This window comes from Pipistrellus kuhlii, unplaced genomic scaffold (genome assembly GCF_014108245.1).
Source record: "Pipistrellus kuhlii isolate mPipKuh1 unplaced genomic scaffold, mPipKuh1.p scaffold_m20_p_52, whole genome shotgun sequence".
Classification (NCBI taxonomy): domain Eukaryota; kingdom Metazoa; phylum Chordata; class Mammalia; order Chiroptera; family Vespertilionidae; genus Pipistrellus; species Pipistrellus kuhlii.
Genome location: NW_023425554.1, coordinates 1,367,617 through 1,391,440, shown reverse-complemented (window position 1 = coordinate 1,391,440; position 23,824 = coordinate 1,367,617). Strand labels below are relative to the sequence as shown.

General features: G+C 53.4%; 1 protein-coding gene across 2 annotated transcripts; it reads right to left on the bottom strand.

Moving 5' to 3' along the window:
* Positions 1–444: 444 nt before the first annotated feature.
* On the bottom strand, positions 445–23,790 carry AP1M1 (adaptor related protein complex 1 subunit mu 1). Of its 2 annotated transcripts, XM_036415992.2 has the most exons (12): positions 23,628–23,790; positions 17,180–17,336; positions 16,502–16,569; positions 14,582–14,712; positions 13,764–13,911; positions 10,339–10,465; positions 9,379–9,521; positions 8,883–8,954; positions 8,134–8,292; positions 1,954–2,079; positions 1,335–1,410; positions 1,043–1,209 (listed from the first exon to the last, which is right to left on the bottom strand). In XM_036415992.2, the coding sequence occupies exons 1-12, from the start codon at positions 23,667–23,669 to the stop codon at positions 1,187–1,189; spliced, it is 1,272 nt and encodes a 423-aa protein (XP_036271885.1). In that variant the 5' UTR covers positions 23,670–23,790; the 3' UTR covers positions 1,043–1,186. The 2 variants fall into 2 exon arrangements, with proteins under 2 accessions (XP_045429501.1, XP_036271885.1); XM_045573545.1 differs by lacking the exons at positions 1,335–1,410; positions 1,954–2,079; positions 23,628–23,790 and adding an exon at positions 21,197–21,235 and having other exon boundaries at positions 445–1,209.
* Positions 23,791–23,824: the final 34 nt, after the last annotated feature.

Genomic DNA, 23,824 nt, shown 5'->3' with positions numbered 1-23,824 from the left:
GAGCAAACACAAACCACCTGCACTCTGTTCACGGGTCTCCCGGGCCCTGTCCCAGACTACCTCAGCAGGTCAGGGTGGAGCCAGGAATCTGCATTTCTAGTGCGCTCCCAGGAGACACTGACGCTGGCGGGATGAGGCCCACACTGAGGGCATCAGGCCGAGGGGAGGGGGCATCAGGCCGAGGGGAGGGGGCAGACCGTCGGCAGTCTGAGGGCTGGGGGTCACAACAATCGCCCTGGATGAGAGGGAAAGAATTTGCCTGTGCGCTATCAGGTGGTCCAGGCCAATGGCTCTGCCCAGTCCCTCCTTCCTGGGGGCGGGCCAGAGGCGCTGGGAGCTGGTGACACACGCAAGGTCACACACAGGCTGACACGAACCCTGCCCTGCCCCCTGGTGACCCGGGCATCTGCACCACAGTGCATTTGAGGGAAGGCAGACACAGGGTTTAATTAATGAAATTTAATCTCATTATGACACAAACACAGATGGGGAGGGGTGGCCGAGCACAGGTGTGGATGACCTGTGTCCTCTGAGGCCAGGGGCTCCCTGCACCCCCTCCCCGCGGACAAACACTGATGTGGTGGAGCGACAGCCTGTGTGGCACAGGCGGCCCTGGGGAGGCACCTCACCGAAGCCTGCGGTCCAGGCCAGGAGCCCCAGGGGCCGAAGTGCTGGGCTCTGGCCCCGGTGGAGGATGCGCAGTGTGGAAGGAGGCCGGGGAGGGGCTCCTGTCCCCACTAAGTGCTGCTGAGAGCTTCGGGACGAGGAGCAGGAGGAGCAGAGAGCACGGTTCACGTAAACAGCAACGAGGACGAAGACAAAACCCCAGAGACACTCAGGAAACACAGCCGACAGAACGGCAGGCGGCCAGAACGTGCCCCGAGCAGCTGGGAGTTCCCAGGTTCCTGTGCCTGGGACGGCGCAGCCGAGGCTGCCGTGGCCTCTGGGGAAGACTGCTCCCTCCCCAGGCGGCCCCGGGCGAGGAGACGGGGCATCTGGAAGACAAGCCTCTTCCGGGGGAAGGGGCTTCGGAGACAAGTGTGAGACGGCAGAGCAGGTACGTCCGGAGGAGGAGGGGTCTCCCGGCAGAGCCGGGATGGTGGCCAGTGTCGTGGTGTCCTTCCGACGGGCTTGGCAGGTTTCCAGTGCTTCCCCAGGAGCCCCTGCACCAGGCTGGCACTGACCCTCACTGGGTCCGGAGCTGGTAATCTAGGCGATGGGAGGGAGGTGTCCATGATGCCACCCCAGGGGCAGCCACCCCGGGGGCAGCTGCTCGGCCACTAGGGACCCTCTCGGCCGGCACCCCCACCCTGCCGCACAGGGGCTGCACGTACCTCCGTTCTGAGTGATGTAACGGACCCACGGCAAGGCCTGGTACCCGCTCTTCTCAATGATCTTCAGGTAGCGCACCTGGGGCACAGGGACCAGGCCCTGAGCGTGCCATGCCGCCCTCTGCTGGTGACCCCTTACCACCCCCTGGGCTGCGCGGGGAGGTTGTGAGGAGTGAGCGGACAGAGGTGGAGGAAGGGTGAAGGGCACTGGTCTGTCTGCAGCGCACGGAGGCTGAGCTTCTAGAAGATGCGGCAAAGAGCCAGGAAGTGCGGCTCCGGAGATTCCCGGAGAGGGTCCAGGGTTCTCTTCCCCGCAAAGCTTTCCCACGGAGGTGCCAGGAAGTGGGGCCCACAGGGACAAGTGTGTGGACACTAGAGGCTCAAACTCCAGTTCTGGGGCCGAATGCACCCTGGGCTTGGGCAGAGCACAGGGCAGGGCCGAGCAGACACACGGGCCTCTCTGTTGGGGCCGGGCTGCCCGTGCAGGAGGCAGAGCCATGGCAACCTGGCGGGAACCCTTTCCTAAGCTGCTGAGATGTGTGTCCCACACTCCTCTGGGCCTGAGCGCGCTCTGGTCTCTGTTGCCCCGTCTGCTCCGGGCCCGGCGGCCCCGGGCACGTACCTGGATGCCGGAGGTAGTGAAGTAGGGGATCTCGAACTTGACACTGATCGGGGGCTTGCCCTCCTTGTCCTCAGCCTCCACGCTGGGCAGGCCAAAGTGGGCCCGCATCAGGTACTCCTTGCCGCCCTGGGGAAGCAGACAAGGGTGGGATGGTCAGGCCGCAGCCCCGGCACTGGCTGTCTGAGCTCCTCCACAGGCTGCCAGCCTGACCACCGAGCCCTCCCCGTGGGGCCAGCAGACACCTGGCACCCCAGCTCTTCCAACACATGTACCCTGTCCTCCAGGACTGCCCCACCGCCCACTGGGCAGACTGGAGGCCATGATGGGCACGATGGCTGAATTCCAAGGATCAGGAGAAGTTTCACAGGCTCCCAGGAGAGACTAATCGCTTCGAGGCAAATGAGACCAACAGGCCTGGGGAGGAAGAGGGAAGGGCGCAGGTGCAGGCTGCTGGGGATGGGAGTCCGAGTGAACACCCCGCCCGCGTCAGGAGGACACGGAGAGCAAGAGGGCACTGTGAGGGTGAGGAACAGACGGGGGAGGTAACAGAAGTGAAAGGCCGTGGCTGGGGCTGCCTGAGGAGCTGCTCCCCACGGTGGCGGCTCCGGCCTCAGAGCTGAGCAGTGACACCAGGGACAGGGCTCGGAGCAGGGCCAGGAATGACTGGGACCCGAGCGAGTCCTGGCGAGAGGAGCAAGGGGTCTTGGCAGGGAGTGCTGGCTCCCGTGCCTCTCAGCCGGAGCGGTGGGGAGCAGGGAGGAGCACGGGGCTTGTCTCAGTGGGACACGACCTTGAGCCCAGGGCTCTGGCAGCAGGAGCGGCTGCCAACCAGGGGGCTTCTGCCCCAGCGGAGGGGCTGTCCTTCCGCCCCAGAGCCAGGGCTCCCAGGCCTCACTCCGCCTCCCTCCCTGGATGGAGTGGTCACTCTCCACTCACGGCCGCCAGGGCCAGCTTGAGAGCAGGGCGGTACTCCGCCTGCCTCGGTGACGTGTGCTACGACTCTGGGACAATGAGGGGAGAATCATGTGGGCATGGCAATAGACACAGCAGGCAGAAAATCAATAACAAAATCAGCTCCATCAGCCTGTGTACCAAACAATAATCAGAGCAAAACTCTGGGATGTTCAGGGCAAGAATTTCAGACCACAATCCTAGAAGCTGCAGCCCTCTGGACCACAGGGAAGACATAGTAACTATGAGTATCTGTGAGCCCAGCGGCAGGACGGCTTCTGTAAAGCAGATGCTGCAGGAAATGCGATGGGAAGCAGAGCTTCCAGTGCTGCCGTCACAGCACAATGAGACTCTACCCTCGTAACAGGCCTGACCTCCTCTCAAGTGCACGTGGGACATTCATAAATTCTGAGCTCATACTGGCCCACAACAAACACTTCAACAAATTCTAGAAGTATAAACAATACAAATAACTATCTGACCTCAATGTACCAAATGGAAATGGAGAAAATGGAAAACAAAAGGTCCTTCCATCAGGCAATTAAAAGCCAACCAACCAAACAAGTAAACAAAAACCACAACTCAGCTCTACCTGATGACAGAATGTCTGGATAACAACGATATGAAATATAACAAGTCAGTTATATAGCTAAAGAGGAATATCTGTGGCTAAATACATCAATACAAATTTAAAAACAAAATAATTGAGTTAAAATATCTAACTCAGAAAATTAGAGTTAGAAGAAAAAAGACTAAGAAATTAAAATGACTTACAAAATGGGAAAATATTAAAATAAATAAATTAAAAAGCAAATCTGAAAAAAATAAACCACTAGGTAACCTTATCAAGGGAAAAAGACGACACAAATATACAAAATAAGAAATGTAACTGTTATAAGAGAAGGGGGAAAAAGAACCACTTTCTATAACTTTGTATAGACAAATCTGAAAAGTTGGTTAATTTTGTAGAAAAATGTAATTTACCCGAACAGACTCCAACAGAACTCTAAAAGGCCCAAATTCCATCCCAAGAGAAAAGTGGCAGACATCCAGATAGACACACAGCTGAATCCTGCCCACTGTCTCAAACCAATCTCAAGGCTAGCCAAGTTTGCAGCATAGAGAAGGGAGATAGGAAATTTATAAAATGGGTATAACTCTGACACCTGATAGAGACTGCACCATAAACAAAAATCAATCTCAGATATGAATACCAATGCAAAAATCCTAACTACATCATTAACCAACAGAATTCAATGGCATATTAAAAAGAAAAGATACCACGATCAGTTGGAGCTTATCAGGATGTACAAATATGTCATTCAAGATCCACCCATTAGCAGATCGGAACTGAAGTGGACACTGACAAGGCAGCTGGCTAAATGCGATGCCCACTTGTGCTAAAACCACAGAACCAGGACTGGGGTGAGTCTGCAGTCCCAGCTGCATTGAACTTGTAGGAGAAACCAAGTGTCTCCAGTAGAGGGCAGAGGCCCTGTCCCCACCACCCCTTAAGGGCCCTGGAGACAGAAGCAATGAGATGCCAGAGCCATCAGATGGAAAAGAATAGGAGAGAAAGGAGAAAAACTGCATCTAGGTGCAAAAGATATGAAAGGAGATCTGAAAACCCATGAGAATCACAAGAAAAGCTACTACAAACCAAAATCCAGTAAGGTCCCAGGAAATAGAATAGTCATACAAATATTAGTGACCTGTTAAAGACAGAATGGAAGACCCATTTACCAAAACATTGGCTTAGAAATCATCCTAATGAGCCCGGCCAGTGTGGCTCAGTTGGCTGAGCGACGTCATCTCATGCACCAAAAGGTCGCAAGTTCAATTCCTGATCAGAGTGCATGCAGGAAGGAGCCAATCAACGTTTCTCCTCTTTCTCTCTCCCTCCCTCTCTCTTAAAAAAATTTTTTTTCAATAAAAACATATTTTAAAATGTCATCTTAATGAGAAATGAGCAAAACTGTTGGTGAGTCCCAGAGACTCGGAGGGTGTGGAGTGTCCTGTGGCTTTTACCTGGCTCCAGACACAGATATATTCCCTCTGAGCAAACTCGTGGAGTGGTTCAGTTCATTTGTGTGCCTTTCCGCAAGTTATACTTCAATAAAAGGACTTTATAACAATGAGAAAGCCCACAGGAGGTACACAAAGCAAATGCTAAAACATCCTAAAAGGCACAAAGGGGCCAGTGGGACAGAGCTACTGGAAAGGACAACACAGCCTCATAAAGCTGTTAATTATTCCCATTTAACTTAGAAACTTAGTACAAACAAGCAGGTTCCAAAATTTAAAAGGCAAATGAAACCATTGCTGGGAATCAGACAATCAATGGCGTGGGGTGTAGGTGGGTGGGGGCTGGCCCTCCCAGGTTAATACAGAATACAGCCCCACGTCAAAATGTGGCCCCCGTGCAGGAGGACTCAGGAGACCTACTGCTGCCTGAAAATCTGATTTGTGATCAACATGGTGTTTCAAACCACTGCGAAAACGATGGACTTTTAGTAAATGCTGGAGCCATTTGGAAAAGGTAAAACTGTGCCTCGTCCCGCTTACCAGACCTTGCCCTGAAAGGACCTCAAATCTAAGGTGAAAGATGCCACTGGAGAGGCCCTAGAAGCAAGTGAGTGAACTCCTCTTTCATCCTGTTTATGTGAGAAACGGGGCAGAGAGACCGTGTCTGCTCCAGGTGGCAGGTGTCTGAAAGCTCCCCGGCTACTGCTGATGGAGCCTGGGAGTGGGTGCTGATGGGATGTCAACAGCACTAGGGGGGTGGGAACGGCCCAATAAAATCTCAGACCTGTGTGCCTGTTGAGCCAGCAATTTCATTTCTGGCACCAACGCTGAAGCTAAACCAATAAACAAAAGACATAAGCCCAAGGTCAAGCCTCAGAGAGTCCCCCGAAAGCCAACGACTGCCAACAGCCTAATGCCCTTCAGTGGGGAGGGGCGGGGTGAGAATAGACAGAATAAACACCACTCAGTGGAACACTATGCAGCTCAGAAAAGAACAAGGAGGACCTGCTTCTATAACCATTTCTCCTAAATGGTTAGGGGGAAAAGCAGGAAAGAAAGGAGGAGAAACAGTAACATACCCATTTATATTTGTTTCTTTGTACCAAAAGACACTTCAGAAGGTTAAATGCTTTTCCATAATGGGAAGAGAGATTTAGGGAAAAGGGATGGAAATGAGAATTCTGCACCTTTCTTCTCTCCCTTTCCTTTAAAAAAAAAAAAGTTTTGACTTTCTAACCACCTGAAGATTTTACACATTTAAAAAACTGAATTAAAATAAATAAATAAATAAATAAATAAATAAATAAAATAAAAAATAAAAAACTGAATTTAAAAAGTAAACCCTCATCTGGCTTGTGTGGTTCAATGGTTGAGCCAGGAACCAATGGGTTACTGGTTTGATTCCCAGTTGGGGCACATGCCCGGGTTGTGGGCTCAATTCTTAGGGGAAGCATGTAGAAGGCAGCCGAGCATGATGTTCCTCTCTCATCTGTGTTTCTCTCTTTCTCTATCCCTTCCTCTTTCTCTAAAAATCATTAAAAAGGTATTTTTAAAAAATAAAAAAGCCAACCCTGAATCAAACTGTACATTGAATTGGTGACGTGGAGGAATATAAGACAGGGGAAGGATACATAAACATGTATATATTAAAAATTTTTTTGCAGTTATTTTCCAATTGAAGTAATGCATCTGTGTGGTTTTCGCAACTTGATACGCTGGTAAGATCATATGGCTTTTGATTTTTAGGAATTACCTTTTATCTTTTTCCATTTTTTGATTTAATTTTTGTTTTATACTAATGAAAAACACTTTAATGGTTTCAAAGTCAAGTGAAAATTTCAAAGATTAGATTGAAACAAACCATAGCCTACAAAATAAGGTTCAGTCCACAATGATTGGCATCTAGCCCTTAGCCATGTCCTCTGCCTCCCCTAGAGCTAACCATGTGATTTATCTTCTGATTTCTCCTCCCATTGTGTGTTTGTTTTTTTTTTTTAATATAAATTTACAGTCTTTTTCCTCCTTTCCTTCTATTTTCTTTAACGTAATCCTATATAATAGAGCTAATATGCAGATGGTCATCACACCCTTGCATGAGGGCCGGGGGACCTGAGGCCATGACCCCACCTGGTGCCGGGCTGGGGGTCCCGGTGCGGGGCCAGGGGACCTGAGGTTGCGCCCCTCACCCAGCGGGGCTTGATGGGGGTGGGGCTGTTGAGTCTGGGTCTCACGTGATTTTGAGGCACACTCGGGTGGGTGGGGACTTGACTCTGGGTCCTGTGGCGTGCCCCAGACTCTGACAGGAGGGAGATTTTCATATACATTTTACTAATTTTCTATCATCTCTGACACTTCTATTATAGAGAGAGAGCAAACAGCAATATTAAAATATTTCCTCTAATTAATTCCCTTTCAATGTTAAATTGAAAGGCCACTAGTTAAATTACAGATTTGAGGAAAATTGTGATCATAAAAAAATTCAAGGCACTAGAATGACTGTATGCCCAGGTTCTTTAACTCAGCTGGGATTGTCCTCAAGCCCACCGAGGTTCAGTAGAGGAGAGCGTGGGAAAGCCGTGACCAGCAGGAGCACACTCCTGCCTTCCATGCTCTCTGGGCGCTATCCCTGCACACCCAGACTCCAGTGCTCAAAATACTGTTCACATGCCAGCCAGCCGCGCCGGCATCAACAGCAGAGCGGGCACAGGGCATGAAGTGCTGCATGTTCCTGGAGCGGGATTCCCGAGACCATGCAGCTCTGGCCTCAAGGCAGCCTGTTCCCACCACAGTGTCCGAGAGAAGGAGGAAAGGGAGGGAGGGAGGGAGGAAGGGAAAGAAGGAGGAAGGGAGGGAGGGAGGGAGGAAGGGAAAGGATGAAGGGAGGGAGGGAGGGAAGAAGGGAAAGAGGGAGGGAGGGAAGAGAGGGCTCTTTACTGATGCTGAAGAGGAAGGTGGTGAGGGGCCCACAAGGCTGAGCCAGCCTCTGAGAGCCAGCCGCTGCTTTCCCAGAGGCTCATTTTCCCTCCTTGTCCAGCCAGCTCCTCAGCTCCTCGCCCCCTCCGGACCCTCCAGAAGCTCCAGGTGGGGATCCTAGCCTGTGCCCTGTCCCAAGGTTTGGGGGTGTCCCACAGCTGCAGGCCACAGGGAGCATGTGGAATGTGGGTGGAAGTCTGGAGGGGGCACCCCGCTGAGAACAGAGCTTACTGGGAAGGACTTGATGGACCACACGATCTCGCTGTTTTCAGGGACCCACTTGACGCTCCCCACCGTTGTCTTGAACTTGGGCGAGTCGGCGTCATTGGGCACAGGGATGTGGATCTCCACGTTGTTGGCTGTTGACCGCCGCTTGAATTGGCTCTTGGCCTAAAGAAGAGGCCCACATGGTCAAGGTTGTAAAAGGTGAAAGGGGGACGGCCCAGCCTCCACCCACCCTGCAGCCCTTGGCCTGGTCTATGGGACGCTCCACCAAGCTGACCCCAACCCCCTAAGAGTCCCCCTATGCTTGATTTTGAAAATTCAATTTCTACCTTCTTATTCTATTGGCCTTCAGGGCTCCCCATCCCTCCCTCTGTCCCAGCCCTGGCCTGCCGGGACCAGGTCTGTGACCCGCAGCTGGCCAGGGCTGGCCACTAAGTAGCAGGAGAGCTCGTCTGGCAGGCAGTAGCCTTCCTGGATGCCCGACATGTGGCCACTGACATGATGGCCATGCCCAGTACCTGGGCAGTGTGTCTCCCCTGTGCCCCGGCCCACTCCTGAATCTGAGCTCACAGTGAGGCAGCAAGGATGACAGCCACAGGCCTCACTCCCTGGGATGGAGTCACTGAGCCCACAGCAGCCCCAGCCTCGTGTTAGAACTGTGCCAAAGGCCCTGGACAGGCCAGAGACACAGAAACACCCTCACCAGGAAGGACTGTCCCGTCCCCAGGCTGACTGTCCACACGACAAACACCCACCTTGATCATGTACTCGATGCGGCTGTGGGAATGCTTCTCAATCACTGACTCGATCCATATCAAGGGCTTGACCTGTGGGGAGAGTGGAGAGGGCACTCACTGGCTGTTTGAGGAAACCCCGTTCCCTGAGGGGAGGCGGCCTAGGGCAAGGATCGTCCACCAGGTGTGAGCGCGACACATGCTGCCCGGGGCCCTAGGAGGAGTCCGGCTGCACCAGGTAAGCCAGGACAGAGACCCAGGTCTGGAGAAGCCAGGGCCTCTGTGAAAATGCAGAGACCCTCACTGGTGGGGGTTCCAGAAGGAGCAGTGATAGCAGCCTGGCCCCTCCCAAAGTTTGGGTCTTCAAACACAGGGTCCCCGTGCCCACCCTGAGTGTCACCTCATGGACCCGAGCCTCGCCCTGGACAGGGACTGCTCCACCCACAGGAAGGAGACAGGACCCGCCCCCCCCCCCCCCCATGGAGCCAGCTCTGGGGAGAGGAGCCTGCGCACGCACGTGGGTATTGAGACGGTAGGACATGAGCTCGAACTCGCCGTCGGGCGGGATGAAGGAGATGGTGCGGTCATTCTCAAAGCGGGAGAGCCGCACGCACTGGTGGAACTTCACGTCCTCCAGCTCCACGGACTTGCTTTTGCCGCCTAAAGGGGGGAGGGAAAAGGACTCTGGGCACTCAGCAATGCTCCCACGGCCCGGGCCCACCCTGGCAGAGCAGAGCTGCCCCAAATCTGCGAGAGCATATTGGGCCACGAACACCAAAAGGGACCTGGTTCTGAGACAACCCTCCACCCCACCCCCATCCCTCCTCGCCCACATGGAGGCCCCCCTTCACATCCCGACCCTGGGCTCATGCTGAGGGCAGGGCTGGCTGGCCTGGTTCACACCACGTCACCAGGGAAGATGGCTGCTTGGGATATGTTTGTTGAATGACTAACAAACCCAGCTGTGTGTGTGTGTGTGTGTGTGTGTGTGATGATGATGATAGCTCGGGGCTCCGAAGGCTCTGGCCCCATTGACCCCGTGGGTTCTGGAGTCCTGCCTTGGTTTCCCACCCCAGAGAGCTGTGTGGGTCAAATCCAGCCCCAGAGGAGCTGCCCTGATGGGCATTCGAATGCCTGAGAGGCCCCATGAATGTGACTGACCAGGCGGGCACTGCTCCCGCTGCTGGGCCTGTGGCAACCGGGAGGTGGGTGATCCAGTTGGCAAACACAAAGCGCCAACAGTCTGGACCCCTGAGGCTGCTCTGGCCCTGCCCCACACAGGAAGTTCTACTTCTAGGCCAGGTCCCTCCTATTAATTTATTACGCATTAATTTTAGGTTATCATTAATTTTTTAGATTAATTTTCATAGCTGTCGTGTAAACGGTGTGAAAGCATTTCCAGGTGCTTGGGATCTCGTGTCCCTTCACTCGGTGACCTTCCCTCAGCTCTGAGCGCAGCCCCGGGGCCGGTACTCACGGCCTGTGTTGTCGAAGAGGACCTTGTCGTTGAGGCCCAGGCGCAGCTCGGGCATGCCCGAGAGGAAGACCCGCATCTTGATGGAGCCCACGATCTCGCTGCGCAGGACGTTGCCGTTGGCACTGACCTGTGGGAGGGGTAGGGGTGTGTGAGGGGAGGTCCCAGCTCGCCGGCTGCTGTCCCCCACCATGTGCAGGACTCTCCTGCCACCGCCGTTCTCGATGCCCTTCTCCTGTCTCCTGAGCTGGGAGCCTCATCCGTCCCATCCGGCCCTCGTGCCAGGGTCAGTGAGGCAGACACTCTGGGTCTTACCCTCGAGGCCTTGGACCACAGGAGCCCCTCCCTCATGGACAAGCCTGGTGACCGGGCCTGGCATGCTGTCTCAGGCTCTCGCATGCACCGGGCCCTCTCAGGAGCCCCAGTGCCTCGGGGTAAATCTGGCAGCTCCTCCATGTGGGAGGCCACCAGGCTCACATCCCTGAGGGCTCGTTAAAGATGGAGCTTCCTAAGCCCTGGGCCCTCCCTGCTCCCCGGGCTGCCCTGAAGTCTGACAACCACGGGTCCAAAATAACAGAGGGAATCGGGGTTCACACGGATCGAACAGTGTCTGCACCAGGCACCCTCCTGTACCCATCAACAGTGTGCATGAGCAACCCTATAACTCATATGCCAACCGGGAGGTATCTCCCTTCTTCATCTATCTATCTATCTATCTATCTATCTATCTATCAATCTATCTATCTAGAGTGGAAGGGAGGGAGGGGGAGAGAGAAACATCAATGTGAGAGAGATACATCAGTTGGTTGCCTTCCACATTGATTGGTTGCCTCCTGCATACCCAGACCTGAGCCGGGGATTAAACCTACAACCCAGGTACATACCCTTGACTGGTAATTGAACTTGCAACCCTGTGGTGTGTGGGCTGATGCTCTAACCACTGAGCAACCAAGCGGGTCTGGAGCTAATCTCCTTGAGTCCGCGTTAGAGAAAAGGACACTGAGACAAAGAGGGGGCAGTCATGTACCAAAGGAACAGAACAGAACAGCCACAGCCCTAACCACCACCCCAGAGTGTCCCTCTGCACAAGGCCACACGGATACCAACAGCGAGTCTGAGGCACCGGGGCCACTCCTCCAGGCGCCAGCCACACTCACACGGTGGAGGGCCCGAGCTGCCTGTCTCTGCAGAGGAGAGGAAATTCTGTCCTGCCTAATGAGTGCGCCAACAGCACCACATGCCCACACGAAAGCCTTTGCCTCTAACGGGAACAGAGACATGAGGTGCCGAGTGGCTGAAGACCGTGAGAAAGGCACCAAGCAGGACAGAAGGCCCTACAGGTTCTAGCTCCATCACCTCTATCACTTGCTATATCTGGCCACTCTGCCTCTCCTTGTCCTCATCCCAGCAGGCAGCTCCCTGACCTCACAGGGCCAGCAGCTGCCACCTCCCCGGCCTCTCGCCAGCCTGTCCGCCTGTCTCATCCCCTCTCCGGTGAGGGGCTACGCCGAGCTGCTCCCTGCCGGGTCAGCAGGGAGACTGCGCCCGAGGACAGGAGGCTCTCAGCAAGCGCGGCAGATGTGGGTCCTCTTTGCAGGCTGGCTGGGAGCTACTCCCACCTGCCTCAATCCATGGCCCCCCGTGCTCCCCAAGACTGTGCCTGCCCCTAGGTCCCCTTCTCTGGGGGGCTGTTTCCTCCTTGGGGAGGTGAGACTGCAGAGCCTTCTGTAACTAACCAGAGGAAGTCATGATTGCTGGGAGGGCGGGCCAGGAAGTGGAGACAAAAAGCCACAAAGCCAGAGGCTAATCTTGGCCCTATGGGCGGCAATCACGACAAATTGCCCTTTCCAGCTGAGGTGTGACAGGTGGCCCAAAGCCAGTCCTTCCCCAGGTGGACAGAGATGTTTGCTGAGGGATCAGCTGCTGAGTGCTCCACTCCATCCAGATTTCCGGCATCTGGAGGCCAATGTTGACTCAGCTGCCAGATCTGCAAACACACTTAGGAACAAGGCATTCTAACGTGCCTAGATGCCCACACCTGCCTCTGTGCACGGAGGAGCAGGGTTCTTCAGGCACAGCCCCCAAACGTACCCCCAGACCCTCTGAAGGCTCAGGCTTTCCCACGGAGATCGTTACAAAGTGCTCTGGGGATTTGCTTTTCCTCCCAGAACCAGATGTTTTGTTTTCAATAAAATGTCAGACCAAGGTCTCAGGCAGGAGGGAACACAGTTATTAGCAAGGCTACCATCTTGCCCCTTGGCTTAAAAAGAAAGAAGGCAGCCTGGCTGGGGTGGCTCAGAGGTTGAGCCAGGAGGTCGTGGTTGGATTTCTGGTCAGAGCACATGCCCAGGCTGTGGGCTCAATCCCCAGTAGATCGATGATTCTCTCTCATCACTGATGTTTCTTTCTCTCTCTCCTTCTCCTTTCCTCTCTGAAATCAAACAGTCATATTAAGTCTGCTGGGAGCATCTCTTTGGGAAGCTCTCTCAACAATGCCACATCTGGGAACTCAACCTTCAGAAATCATGCCCAGGTCAGGGAGATGTCCAAAATGCACGTCTGAGGATGCGGAGCACGCTCATTTCTCCACTGTCTGTCATAACCAGAATGGGTGTACCTGAGTAAGCCAATGACGGCCTGGCCCAGTCATCACGGACACCCAAACAGGAGAGGCGGGACAATCTCCAGTGAGGAGACGGCAGCGTGCATGTGAGGAGGAGTTGGTTTGCATTCTTTCTCTGTCACCAAATTCAACTACAAAACCTGGGCACGAGGCACTGGCAACTACGCGGGAAGACTGGGAAGTTCAGCAGGAGAACCAGGGGCAGCCAAGGAGGAGCAGCGCCCCTCCCCCATGTGGAAGTGGGAGGAGCCTGGAAGTAGAAGTGAGCACCACCAGATGCAGACGGAGATCTCAGAAACCTCTAGCTTTGCCTCAAGGGAATTTCCTACCACTCACTTCCCCCACTTCTGCTCTCTCACGTCCCAGGCCCCAGGCAATGCAATGTAGCTGCTATTCCAAGAGGTGGGGCAAGCCCAGGATTCAGGCTCAGGCGCAGACAGGGTGACAGTTCGGGGCTCTAGAGCCCAGAATAAAAAAGGGAAGCCCCAGGCTGCTAGAAAGTAGCAGGCAGATATATCTGTAGAATAAAGTCACAAAGGATGTCAACAAATTCTTAAGTGAGGGGCTTTCTGATTATGGAGCCTTCACTTTCTATTGTAACTTTATTCTTCTTTTCTAAAACAACGTCCATATCTTTATTCTAAGTAAGAACAAAAGCTCACGAAGATAAAACAAGCTCATGTTGCTGAATCCTGCTGATCATACAGAACCTAACTATTTCTCAGGACTTTGCTAATTTTAAAAGTCTAGTAGCTTTTACAGCAATCATGGAGAAGACAACATTTTAAAAAACAAAGCAGCCTACCAAGAGGTTGACAGATTCAATGACGTCCAAGAACACCTCGTTCTTCCGGTACCTGATGCCCTCGGACCGCCAGGACACGGCGTTGGTGACGGTGGCGGGGGGCCGCGGGGCGCCCGTCTCCAGCTTGTGGCCTTCCTGAGTGATGTACCTGTGAGACCGCGCTCAGTGTTAGGCAGTCAAGCACCCACATTCTTAAGAACAGCCCCTCACTGTAGCAGGCTCCAGAAAAGGCAGGCTCTGGTTTCATCTGTGGGCTGTTTAATTCAGGAATATCTTAAATTTCAAAAAGCCCAAAAAACTCATTACCATGAGCACTGAACATTCATTTGGGGGGGGGGGGGGCGGTTTGAAGGAAACAGTGGTGGTGAGGAAAACCACTACTGGGTGCAGAGGGGCATTAACCCCCTGGTCAAGTAACCTGGGGACCAACAGGTACGAGACGTGGGCAAGTTACATGGCTTCTCTGAGAGTCCTTCTGCTCCCTGGTACAATGGGAGACAGTGCCTCTGACTGTGAATGGAGTGGATGCTAAGTGCTCACACAGGGCACAGTTCACAAGAAGTGCTTAATCCACAGTGGCCATTATTTGAAGAGCAGGATTCCGGAAAAGGAGATATTTCATCATAGCCTCCTTTGTGACAAGAAAAAACAAAGGCAGGTGACTGACACCTAACAACCAAGCAGTTAGTGCACCTTTGTGGGTGGAATATAAAGACCCAGCAACAGGAAAATGCACATCCTATGCAGGGCTGCTGCACAGGAGAGGATCCCAAACTGCCCCCTGCCGTGACCCCCAGACCCCCACTCTGCCTACTCACTCCTGCAGAATCTTGCTGTCCGTGGTCTGGGGGTAGCCAAAGTCCATGAGCTCATCCAGCAGCTCATAGATGATGACAAAGTTGTCGCGGATGCTCTCCTCCTCCAGCTCCTTGAAGTACTCTGAGAACACCTACGATGTAGGCAGTGGGGACAGGCAAATGGGTGAGGGAAGGACGAGAAATATATTTGCCTTTCACACCGAGACCCACAGATAACAACCCTTTTGTGCCCACGCCTGCACTTGACCACTTTCTAGGCTTGGCAAGATACTACAGACTAGACCTTTGACTCGGGGAATGAGGGCAGCACTGTGGCTACCTGAGAGGCGGGAGCCAGGCTAGGGGATGCAGGCATCCTCAGAGGCCTGGTCAGAAGCCCCACATCTGCATCCCTGCGGCCCCTCCCCAGCTTCTCTTTAGTCCTCACTGTAACTGTCATCCTTGGCCTCTGAGTCAGAGGTGACTCAAGTGAGAGGCAAGAGCCACTGGGGACAGAACAAGAGATGCTTCTGGATCTTCCGGCCTCCCTGAGTTTCCAGTCTGTATAGCTGTGCAGGCAGATACATCCTCTCCGTTTCAGCAGGAAGTTATAAGGCTCAAGGAAGGAATGCCCAGGAGAAATGTTTCATTAGCACTAACACCAAAGCAGAGAGAACTGCCAGACCCTCCAGGTAGTAGAACTTCCTCCTTCCCACTTCCCCGTTCCCAGGCCTTGCTTGCACAGCACCACCACTCAGGAATGAAAGCCCACTCCTTGCTCTCCCCTCACACACTGCGTGCCCTCACTGTCAGACTGGCACTGCGCCTGAAGGCTTAGCACAAGTGGCTCCTGAGCTAGCTGCACCTGGTACCACTGGAGGTATGAACGCTTTCCTGGCCCACCCCAGGTTTCCTGGGTCCCCCGCTCCACTTTCTCACCCCAAACCCCAGCTTCAGCCTGGCCCCTCCATTTCTCCTCTACAAGCTGCAGTGACCTCCTCACTGGCCCCCCTGCTGCCCTCACATTCTTTCTCTACTGCAGCCAGAGATTGATCATCTTTTTTTTTTAATGTATTTTATTGATTTTTTTACAGAGCGGAAAGGAGAGGGATAGAGAGTTAGAAACATCGATGAGAAAGAATCATCAATCAGCTGCCTCTTGCACACCCCCTATTGGGGATGTGCCTGCAACCAAGGTACATGCCCTTTCCGGAATCGAACTCGGGACCTTTCAGTCCGCAGGCTGACGCTCTATCCACTAAGCCAAACCAGTTTCGGCCAGAGATTGATCATCTTAACTTAGATCAGTCTGAACAGTCTTTGCTTAAAGCCCTCCCAGCATCTCTCATCACACTTGGAATGAAATCTAAACTCACCAGGCCTGTATGCTCTCCACACCCCACTATGGTCTAGCCCTAACAACTTTGCTGACCTCAGCTCGACTTTGTCCCTCATTCCCTATGTCCTGGGCACGCTGGCTTGCCTGATGCTCCCTGTCCGCACCACGTGCACACCTGCCCCAGGGCATTTGCACGTGCCACTCTCTGCCTCCCCATCTCGCTGGCACCCTGGGCCTGGCGTGTCAGCTCTCTCCATGGCGGGCCTCTGCTGCGAGAGCCCTGAAGGGATTCTGAGCAGAGCTTGGCTCTGCCCTTCTCCCAATTACCTCACCTCTCCAACCCCTAACTCTCAGCCGGCTAGCCTCTACCGTTCCACAGCCAGCTGGGGGCATACTCGTTCCTCCGGGCTAGGGGGCACCCCTGCCCTGAGCCTCACCTTCTGTTCACTTTCCTCACCGGGGGGGGGGGGGAGAGTGGGGATAACTAAGGCGACGAATCCCATTCATGGGGCAGCTGGAGCTGCTCTATCGCTCTTGAATGGCTGGTATGGGGTGGATCAGGGTGACCCACAGCCCTCTGTGGTCCCTGTGGCTTGACTCACCTGCACCACCTTATAGAGGAAAGAGAACACCAGTGACACGCACGCATTCTTCTTGGAAGTGGCGACCACTGCATGGCAGCTGTGGTTAAGGAGCATTCACAAGCCTAAGCTGTCACCTCACAGATCCTGGGCTTGGAGCCTCCCTGAGCCGTGCCCTAGCTGTTCACTTCTCCTCACATTTAAGGTGAGGTCCTGTGAGACCCTGAAGTATGCACCCTGCTGACTCCTCCCACACATCCCTTCCCCATCATCCAACCACCCGAGTGCCGCCCCCCCCCCCCCCCCCCCCCCCCCCCGCCCCGCAGCTTCTGGAATGAGCCCTGCCTCCTTGCAGAGCCTTCGCTCAGGCCTAGTGCTCCTCGAGTCTGACTACTCCTCTGGCTGGCAGGTGCCTAGCCTGCCTGCAGGTCTCCTCCAGAATGCCACCTCCTCAGGGAAGTCTTCCTGGATCCCCAGATCAGGTGAGGTCCCATCACACCCCCTCTTCTAACAGCCATCACCCTTGTCATTGTGTGTTCTCTGCCCATCTCCTCAGGCAGCAGGGAGCTGCAGGAAGGCTGCCTGGGCACTCTGGGCCGTGCCAGGGCAGGCGCTGGCAGCTCTGCTGTATGCGTGAGCACACAGGCGCATACACACATGCCCACAAAGGATCCCCCAGGAGCTCCTGCAGAGGGGTACAGTACAGGTTGTTGTGCTTGATCCACATGAAGCGGACGCCCCCATGGGCCAGGATGGGCGACAGCATCCCCTCCTCCTCCTTCTCCATCAGGATGGGCATGAAGTGCTCCACTTCCGACATGTCCACATCACCGCGATAGTTCCGGCAGATGAGCACCTGGCGGGGCGGAGGGAGAGAAGACGCTCAATTCCAGTGCCTGGGGCAGGGTGAGAAATGCCAGCTTCCCTCCCTCGGGGGGCCCCCATCACGCCCCATCCATCAAAGAGCACAGGCTGGCGGCCATCTGATCGCCATACCCCAGGGAATTCCTCCAGGAGAGTGTTTCCCAAGTGAACTTCTACAGGGACCAGCACGGTGTCTGCAGGGGAGGGTGGAAGGCGATGTGGGGGCAAGGGCCCAGGACTGAATTGCTTGGGTGACACCAGGTTCAACAATATTCCATAGACTCTCACTGCAGACCTTCTCAGAGCCTTTCTTGTGCGAATTCACCCTGCTCTTCTGCCTGGGTCAGGGTACCTGTTTGGGGGACACTGCTGAGCGCTCACATCTACTGGAACCCAACCACCCTCCCCCCCCATTCCTTAGCCTGAAAAGGAGAAGCCCTTCTCCTGGCATCTCTCTTTCATAGCCTGTGGGTTTAGATATGTCCTCACCCACCACTGATGGGAACAAAGAATAGAACCACCATTTCAATAAAGCTTGGCAGGTTCTCACAAAGCTAAACCAGCTTGTGACCCAGCTATTCCTCTCTTATGTTTTTACACAAGAGAAATTAAACCATACTGTCCATGTGAAGATTCAGAAGCGAATGTTCACGCAACTTTATTTCAAATGAAACCAGGCTAGAGATAATGTTAATGTCGTTCAACATGTGAACAGGGACACAAACCATATCCATCCACACCATGGGACACTCCCCAGCCATGGAAAGGAGTGAAATGACACATGCAACAGCATGAAGGAACCTCAGGATGACTGGGCCGTGTGAAAGAAACCAGCAAATGGAAAATACTTATTTGTACACGAAAAAAAATAGGTAAACACCTATACTCATCGCTTCCTACAACCACATCAAAATTATAACTAAAATACAGAAAAACCATCATTCAGAACTGCCTGAAAGCAGCAAGAGAAAAGCAGTTAGTTACCTACAAAGGAGCATCCATATGACTGTCAGCTGATTTCTCAACAGAAACTTTGCAGGCCAGAAGGGAGTGGCAAGAAATATTCAAAATGATGAACAGCAAGGACCTACAACCACGATTACTCTAGCCAGCAAAGCTATCATTTAGAATTGCAGGTGGTGCTACCTGCCTGTGGTCACAATCTTTATCATTCAGATAAAGAGCTTCCCAGACAAGAAAAAGCTACAGGAGTTCATCGCCACCAAACCAGTATTACATGAAATGTTGAAAGATATTCTTTTTTTAAAATATATTTTATTGAATTTTTACAGAGAGGAAGAGAGAGGGATAGAGAGTTAGAAACATCGATGAGAGAGAAGCATCAATCAGCTGCCTCTTGCACACCCCCTACTGAGGATGTGCCTGCAACCAAGGTACATGCCCTTGACCGGAATCGAACCCGGGACCTTTCGGTCCGAAGGCCAACGCTCTATCCACTGAGCCAAACCGGTTTTGGTGAAAGAAGAGAAAGAGAAGATGGGAGGAGGAGGAGGAGGAAGAAGAAGAAGAGGAAGAGGAAGAGGAGGAGGAAGAGGAGACAGGTAAAAAAGATGAACAATAAAATGGCAATACATACATATCTATCAACAATTGAATCTAAAAATCAAAATAAACAAAGGAGAAATCTAATGAATAAAATAAACTGATGAATAAAATAGAATCAGAGGCATGGAAACATGGAACAGACTAACGAATCTCAGAGGGAAGTAGGGTGAGGGTGGGGTGGGAAGAGATTAAACAAAGATCTCATATGCATACATACATTACTTATGGACACAGACAATAGGGTAGTGAAGGCCTGGGGCAGGAACCAGGTGGAGGAGGACAATGAGGGGGGAAAAAGGGGACATCTATAATACTCTCAATAATAAAGATTTTTTTAAAATAAAAAGTAAAAAATTTATATGTACAAAAAAAAAAAAAAAAGTGGAAACCAGCAAATACATGGCATATCCTGCACGATTCCCCTTTTATAAAATCCTGGGAAATAGGCTGGACTAGAGGGGTATGAGGAATCTTTGGGGGCGACAGAATGTGTGTTTATGGCTCCAAGGGTATATACAATGCCTGACTCTTCAACTTCTGGGCTTTAAATAAGCCAGTTTGTTACATGTAAGTTACACCTCCCTGAAGGAATTAAAAGGAGGTGTGAGGCTTTGGAGAGTCCACCTAGAGCCGCTGCCACTCTCGAGGGCTCACGAGGACAGCCAACTGCAAAATTCAGAAATGTGCTGAGATCATCACTGAGCTGACCAACCTGGGAACTGCCTGCCTCAGACCCTGAGGTTACATAACATACATCATTGTCTTTATCGTTTCAAGCCGGAGGGGTGAGGGAGAAAACCTTCCTTTCCCAGTTTCTCTTTCCTGGCCTGTGGGCAAGTCTCAGGCCTCTTAGGGACCCAGCAACCAGTGGGTGAGATTGTGGGCACCCGGACCACGCTAAGGGACTCCAGTGTACTCCCGCAGATACTCCTTGCCAAGAGTGTATACTGCCTCCTACACTGCCCCGCCGTGAGGGAGAACTGTTATTTTTTCAGAGATTGCTGTGCCATGACCTTATCTTGGATTAGGTGCAGTCTATGCAGGAGAGGTGGTGCTACCTGCCTGAGGTCACACAACAAGCAAAGCTGAGTCAGGATTCTAGCCCCATTTCTCAGTCCCTGCAGGCCCACTTCTGCTTGCTAAACACATTGTTTTTCTGAGCTTCCCAAGGCTACTTTCCTCCCCAGACAACCAAATTGTGGGATCTAGCATGGAGCCATGGCCCCCAGAGTGCTCAGAGAGAGGAGGGGCAACTTATTTGCTCACCCTCATCAGGGATGAACAGAGGTCTGCTCAATCAACAAGCACATACCATGTGTCCTTCTAGGTGGCAGTGTGCTGGCCTAGGGACACACACATGACCAAGACAAACAGTCCCTACACTGGGATACTTGCTTGGGGCAACTGAGGGCATTCCTGAGGATCTGACCTTCAAACTGAGGTCTGAGGGAACGGGCAGGATATAAGCAGAGGAACCAGTGTGGCTGAGGCCATGGTGTAGAGGACACAGCCCATGGGGGGACTTGGGAGCACTGGTTAGGTGGAGTAAGGATAACCTCTAAGCTGGATGCCAAATAAGAGGACAAAGGGAGGAGAAGGCACCACTGAGGTGACAATCTCCTACCCTGGCTGTTGCTCTTAACCCCTAATTCCTTCCCCTTAAAGAGCGAGAAGGGTCTTCTTTTTTTTGGAAAGGGGGGGGGGGGATTTTTATGAGTTTATTTGAGCCAAACTGATAACATGACTAAAAGATCTCAAATGGTCCATGGGTCTTCTTAAACAGAAGTCAGACTTGGTCTTTCCTCTGCTGAAACTTTTACACACCCTCCAAGAAGTCAGACTTGGTCTCTGAGCAATCCACACCTGCTCCTGCCTCAGGGCCTTTGCACATGCAGTTCCCTCTGCCCAGAATGCCCTGGCCTGGCTCTTCTCCTTTCTCAAGCAGATGGCACCTTCTCCAAGAAATCCATCCTGCTTGCTCTGGTTGAAAAATCATATCCCATCCCTCTTTACCCCCAGGCTGAGTTTACCTTCACTGCCCACATCTCAGCTGCATTTATTTGTGCCTCATTTATTGCCTGTCGCTCTACCAAAGTCCAACACTCCCAGAGAACAGCGACCACTTCCAACTCGTCCATGGCCGTGTCCCTCCATCCAGATCAGAGCCTGGCCCACGTAGCTGCTCAGTACGTGTCTGTGCAGTGAATGTGGAGGTGAGAAAAAGGAGGCCAGGATAGTGCCCAGATCTCTGATGTGGACAGGCCCATGGAGGGCAGCGTCACTCACTGAGATGGAGAGAGAGCAGGTCATTTTGGGAAATGCCGAGTTTGCACTTGCTGTGGGACCTCCATGGTGTCCCGCAGGCCAGTGCGTCTCCAGATAAGTGCTCTGGAGGACAGTACAAATTTGAGAGGCATTGGCACAATGTCATAAATCATTGTCTTTATCATTTCAAGCCAGAGGGGCTGAATCCAAGGGAAGGGCAGGAGAGGAAGGGCCGGCAGCCAGTGAGAGAAACAGGAGGGAAACAGAGAGTACAGCAACCTGGAGGCCAGCGGAAGCCTGCTGACAAGTGAATGGCAGTGGTGTCAGAGCTGCAGAGAAGCAAGAAAGATAAAGGCTGAGAAGAGCTGTGGAGCGCTCTCTGTTAGCTACGTATGGCCATGCTGGCTTCCTTCAGGATCAGAGGCTCTGGCTGGCAGACGGATGTGTGGTTGTGAACTTCTTGATATGCCATGACCTTATTTTGGATTAAATGCAGTGTATGCAGGAGGCAAACTTTCAAAACTTGCAGTTGGTGGAATGTGGAAAAATAAATGACAGATGGCTGCTAAGGATGGGAGGGAAGCCCATGGCTGCCTTGAGAGCTTCTACAAGGCAGGACTGACCACGCTTTCCTGAGTTATAATCCCCTCACTGTGGCTCCTCCCTCATGAGATCAAAACGGTCCCCTCTGGCCCTCTTTTCTGTCTGGACATCATCAACACTCAGAGCCCTCCTCGTGCCAAACTCCACCCACTAGCATTAAAAATTTCGGCTGCTCCTCACCACTGAAACCCGCTGCAATGCCTTCTTGTCCACCTGACTGTACGCTGGTCACCTCTCTAGCTCCTCCTGGAAGCACCATAACTCTCTCCAGCCAAACTTGAGGTTGGTTAACTGCATTACCTAGGGCCTTGGCCAGGCCCTGATGGCTACCTGGCTGTGACCATGTGGATCCGTGTGTTTCCCTGCCAGACCTCAGGCCCATGTTGGCTGGTATGGACTGTGGGCCCAGAGTGGTGAAGGCACTTGCCCAAGGTCACATCCCAGAGCAGCAGAGTTTTGACCAGAGCCCTAACTGCACAGTCACGGTGAGATGGCTAGCACAGGGCCTGGTGTATGTTAGGTTCTGCTGAAATGTTTGCTGAGGGAACAAGTGAGCTGTGACAGGCAGCCTGTGCGATCTCTGGGGACACCGGGCCAAGGTGGAAGAAGCAAGAACTGTTGCTGCCAGGGACTTAGGAACCCACCTGGCACCTGCCTAGCCTTGGCGAGCCTTGTGTCTTTCCTTGCCTCTAAGAAGGCCTGGGAAGGAAGTCCCACGCTGGGAATCACTGGCTGTTGACTCTGGGTAGCATCCAAGGCAGACAACCCACTCAAGGAACTCTGGGAAAGAGCTGGGGTGAGGAGTGGGGCAGGAAGCAGCAGCCACTTCAGCGTCCCTCCCCCCTGCTTCTAAGCTAACTTCTGCCTGCCCCACCTAGGCTGGACACTCACAGTTGTCTCACTGATCAGTGTGGGACGTCAAGTTTAATGTTGCTGGACCTGTTCTTGGTGCTCCTCCTTTAAGCAGCTTTTGCAGATACCCCTGGGCAAGGCACCTGGGTCCTAGTTATGTCCAACTCCTCCACCTTTCCGCCGGATCTGTCATTCCCTCCAGGAAGCCCTCCCTTACCCCAGCCCCGGCTGAGTCTCCCTATTACATCCTCACCGCAGCACTACTGCCATTTATATTTATTTGTGCTTTTAGAGATCTGTGTCGCTCTCCCCCAGGCTGTGAGCTCCAGAAGGGCGGCCCCTGATTCTGATTTTGCTCACTCAGGGCAGCCCAAGGCTTAGCACGCTGCCTGGCACCTAGGGAGGTGCTCCTCCAATTATCAGCTGAATGAACAGATGGTTCTGGGTTCAACTCCTACACCTGCCACTCCTTTGTGACCAGCGTGACCTCGGTTGGTTCGCGGAACATCTCCGTGCCTCAGTTTTTTCCTTCTGTGAAAGGGGTCTCCCGCCACCCACCCACTTCACCCAACCCTGGTAACTGAAAGTCACCACGAACGTTAAAAAGTTCACACAGGGACTCCCACAGAGAAACAGCCGGATAAGACAAGCTGCCGCACGCCTAGAGGGCGGGACTGGCCCGAGGGCACACCGGCCGCGACACGCCTCCCCACCTCCGGCCCCGGGTCGCGCAGCTGCTGGGCTCCTGGCTCCACAGCCGGCGGCGGTTCACGCTCCCCGCGGCCCCAGCCGAAGCCTGAGCCCCCGCCCACAGGGGAAGCAGGGTCGGGCAGATTGGCTATTATATTGGTTATATAACTGGGTGAGACCTACTGGTTTCTTTGCTTAGGGCCAGGGTGGGTCCCCCTGGCTGATTACCCAGTTAACAGGGTGGGTCCCCAGGGGCGAGGAACTCTCCGGTTGCTTGGCAACAGGGAGGGTGGGGAGCCCTCCGTACCTTGCCCTTCAAGTCCAACACGTAGACGGCACTGGCGGACATGGCGGTTGCGTGAAGCCTCGGCAGTGGCCGAGGGCGGCGGCGACGGCTAGAACTGCCGGGCGTTGAGTAGGGCCAGGCACACCCTGAGACGGTTCGACTCCACTTCCGGTCCTGGGAGCCGCGCGCGGACCGTTATGTCCGGTAGGGGGAGGAGC

Coding starts and splice junctions, on each gene's coding strand:
- AP1M1 (XM_045573545.1), bottom strand. CDS start 21,220: ATGACCTGCTCTCTCTCCATCTCA. Junction 16,570..17,179: donor CAAGCACAACAACCTGTACT/GTACCCCTCTGC, acceptor GCTGCCATGCAG/TGGTCGCCACTTCCAAGAAG. Junction 1,210..8,133: donor GGTCCATCAAGTCCTTCCCA/GTAAGCTCTGTT, acceptor CCCATCGCCTAG/ATTACCAGCTCCGGACCCAG.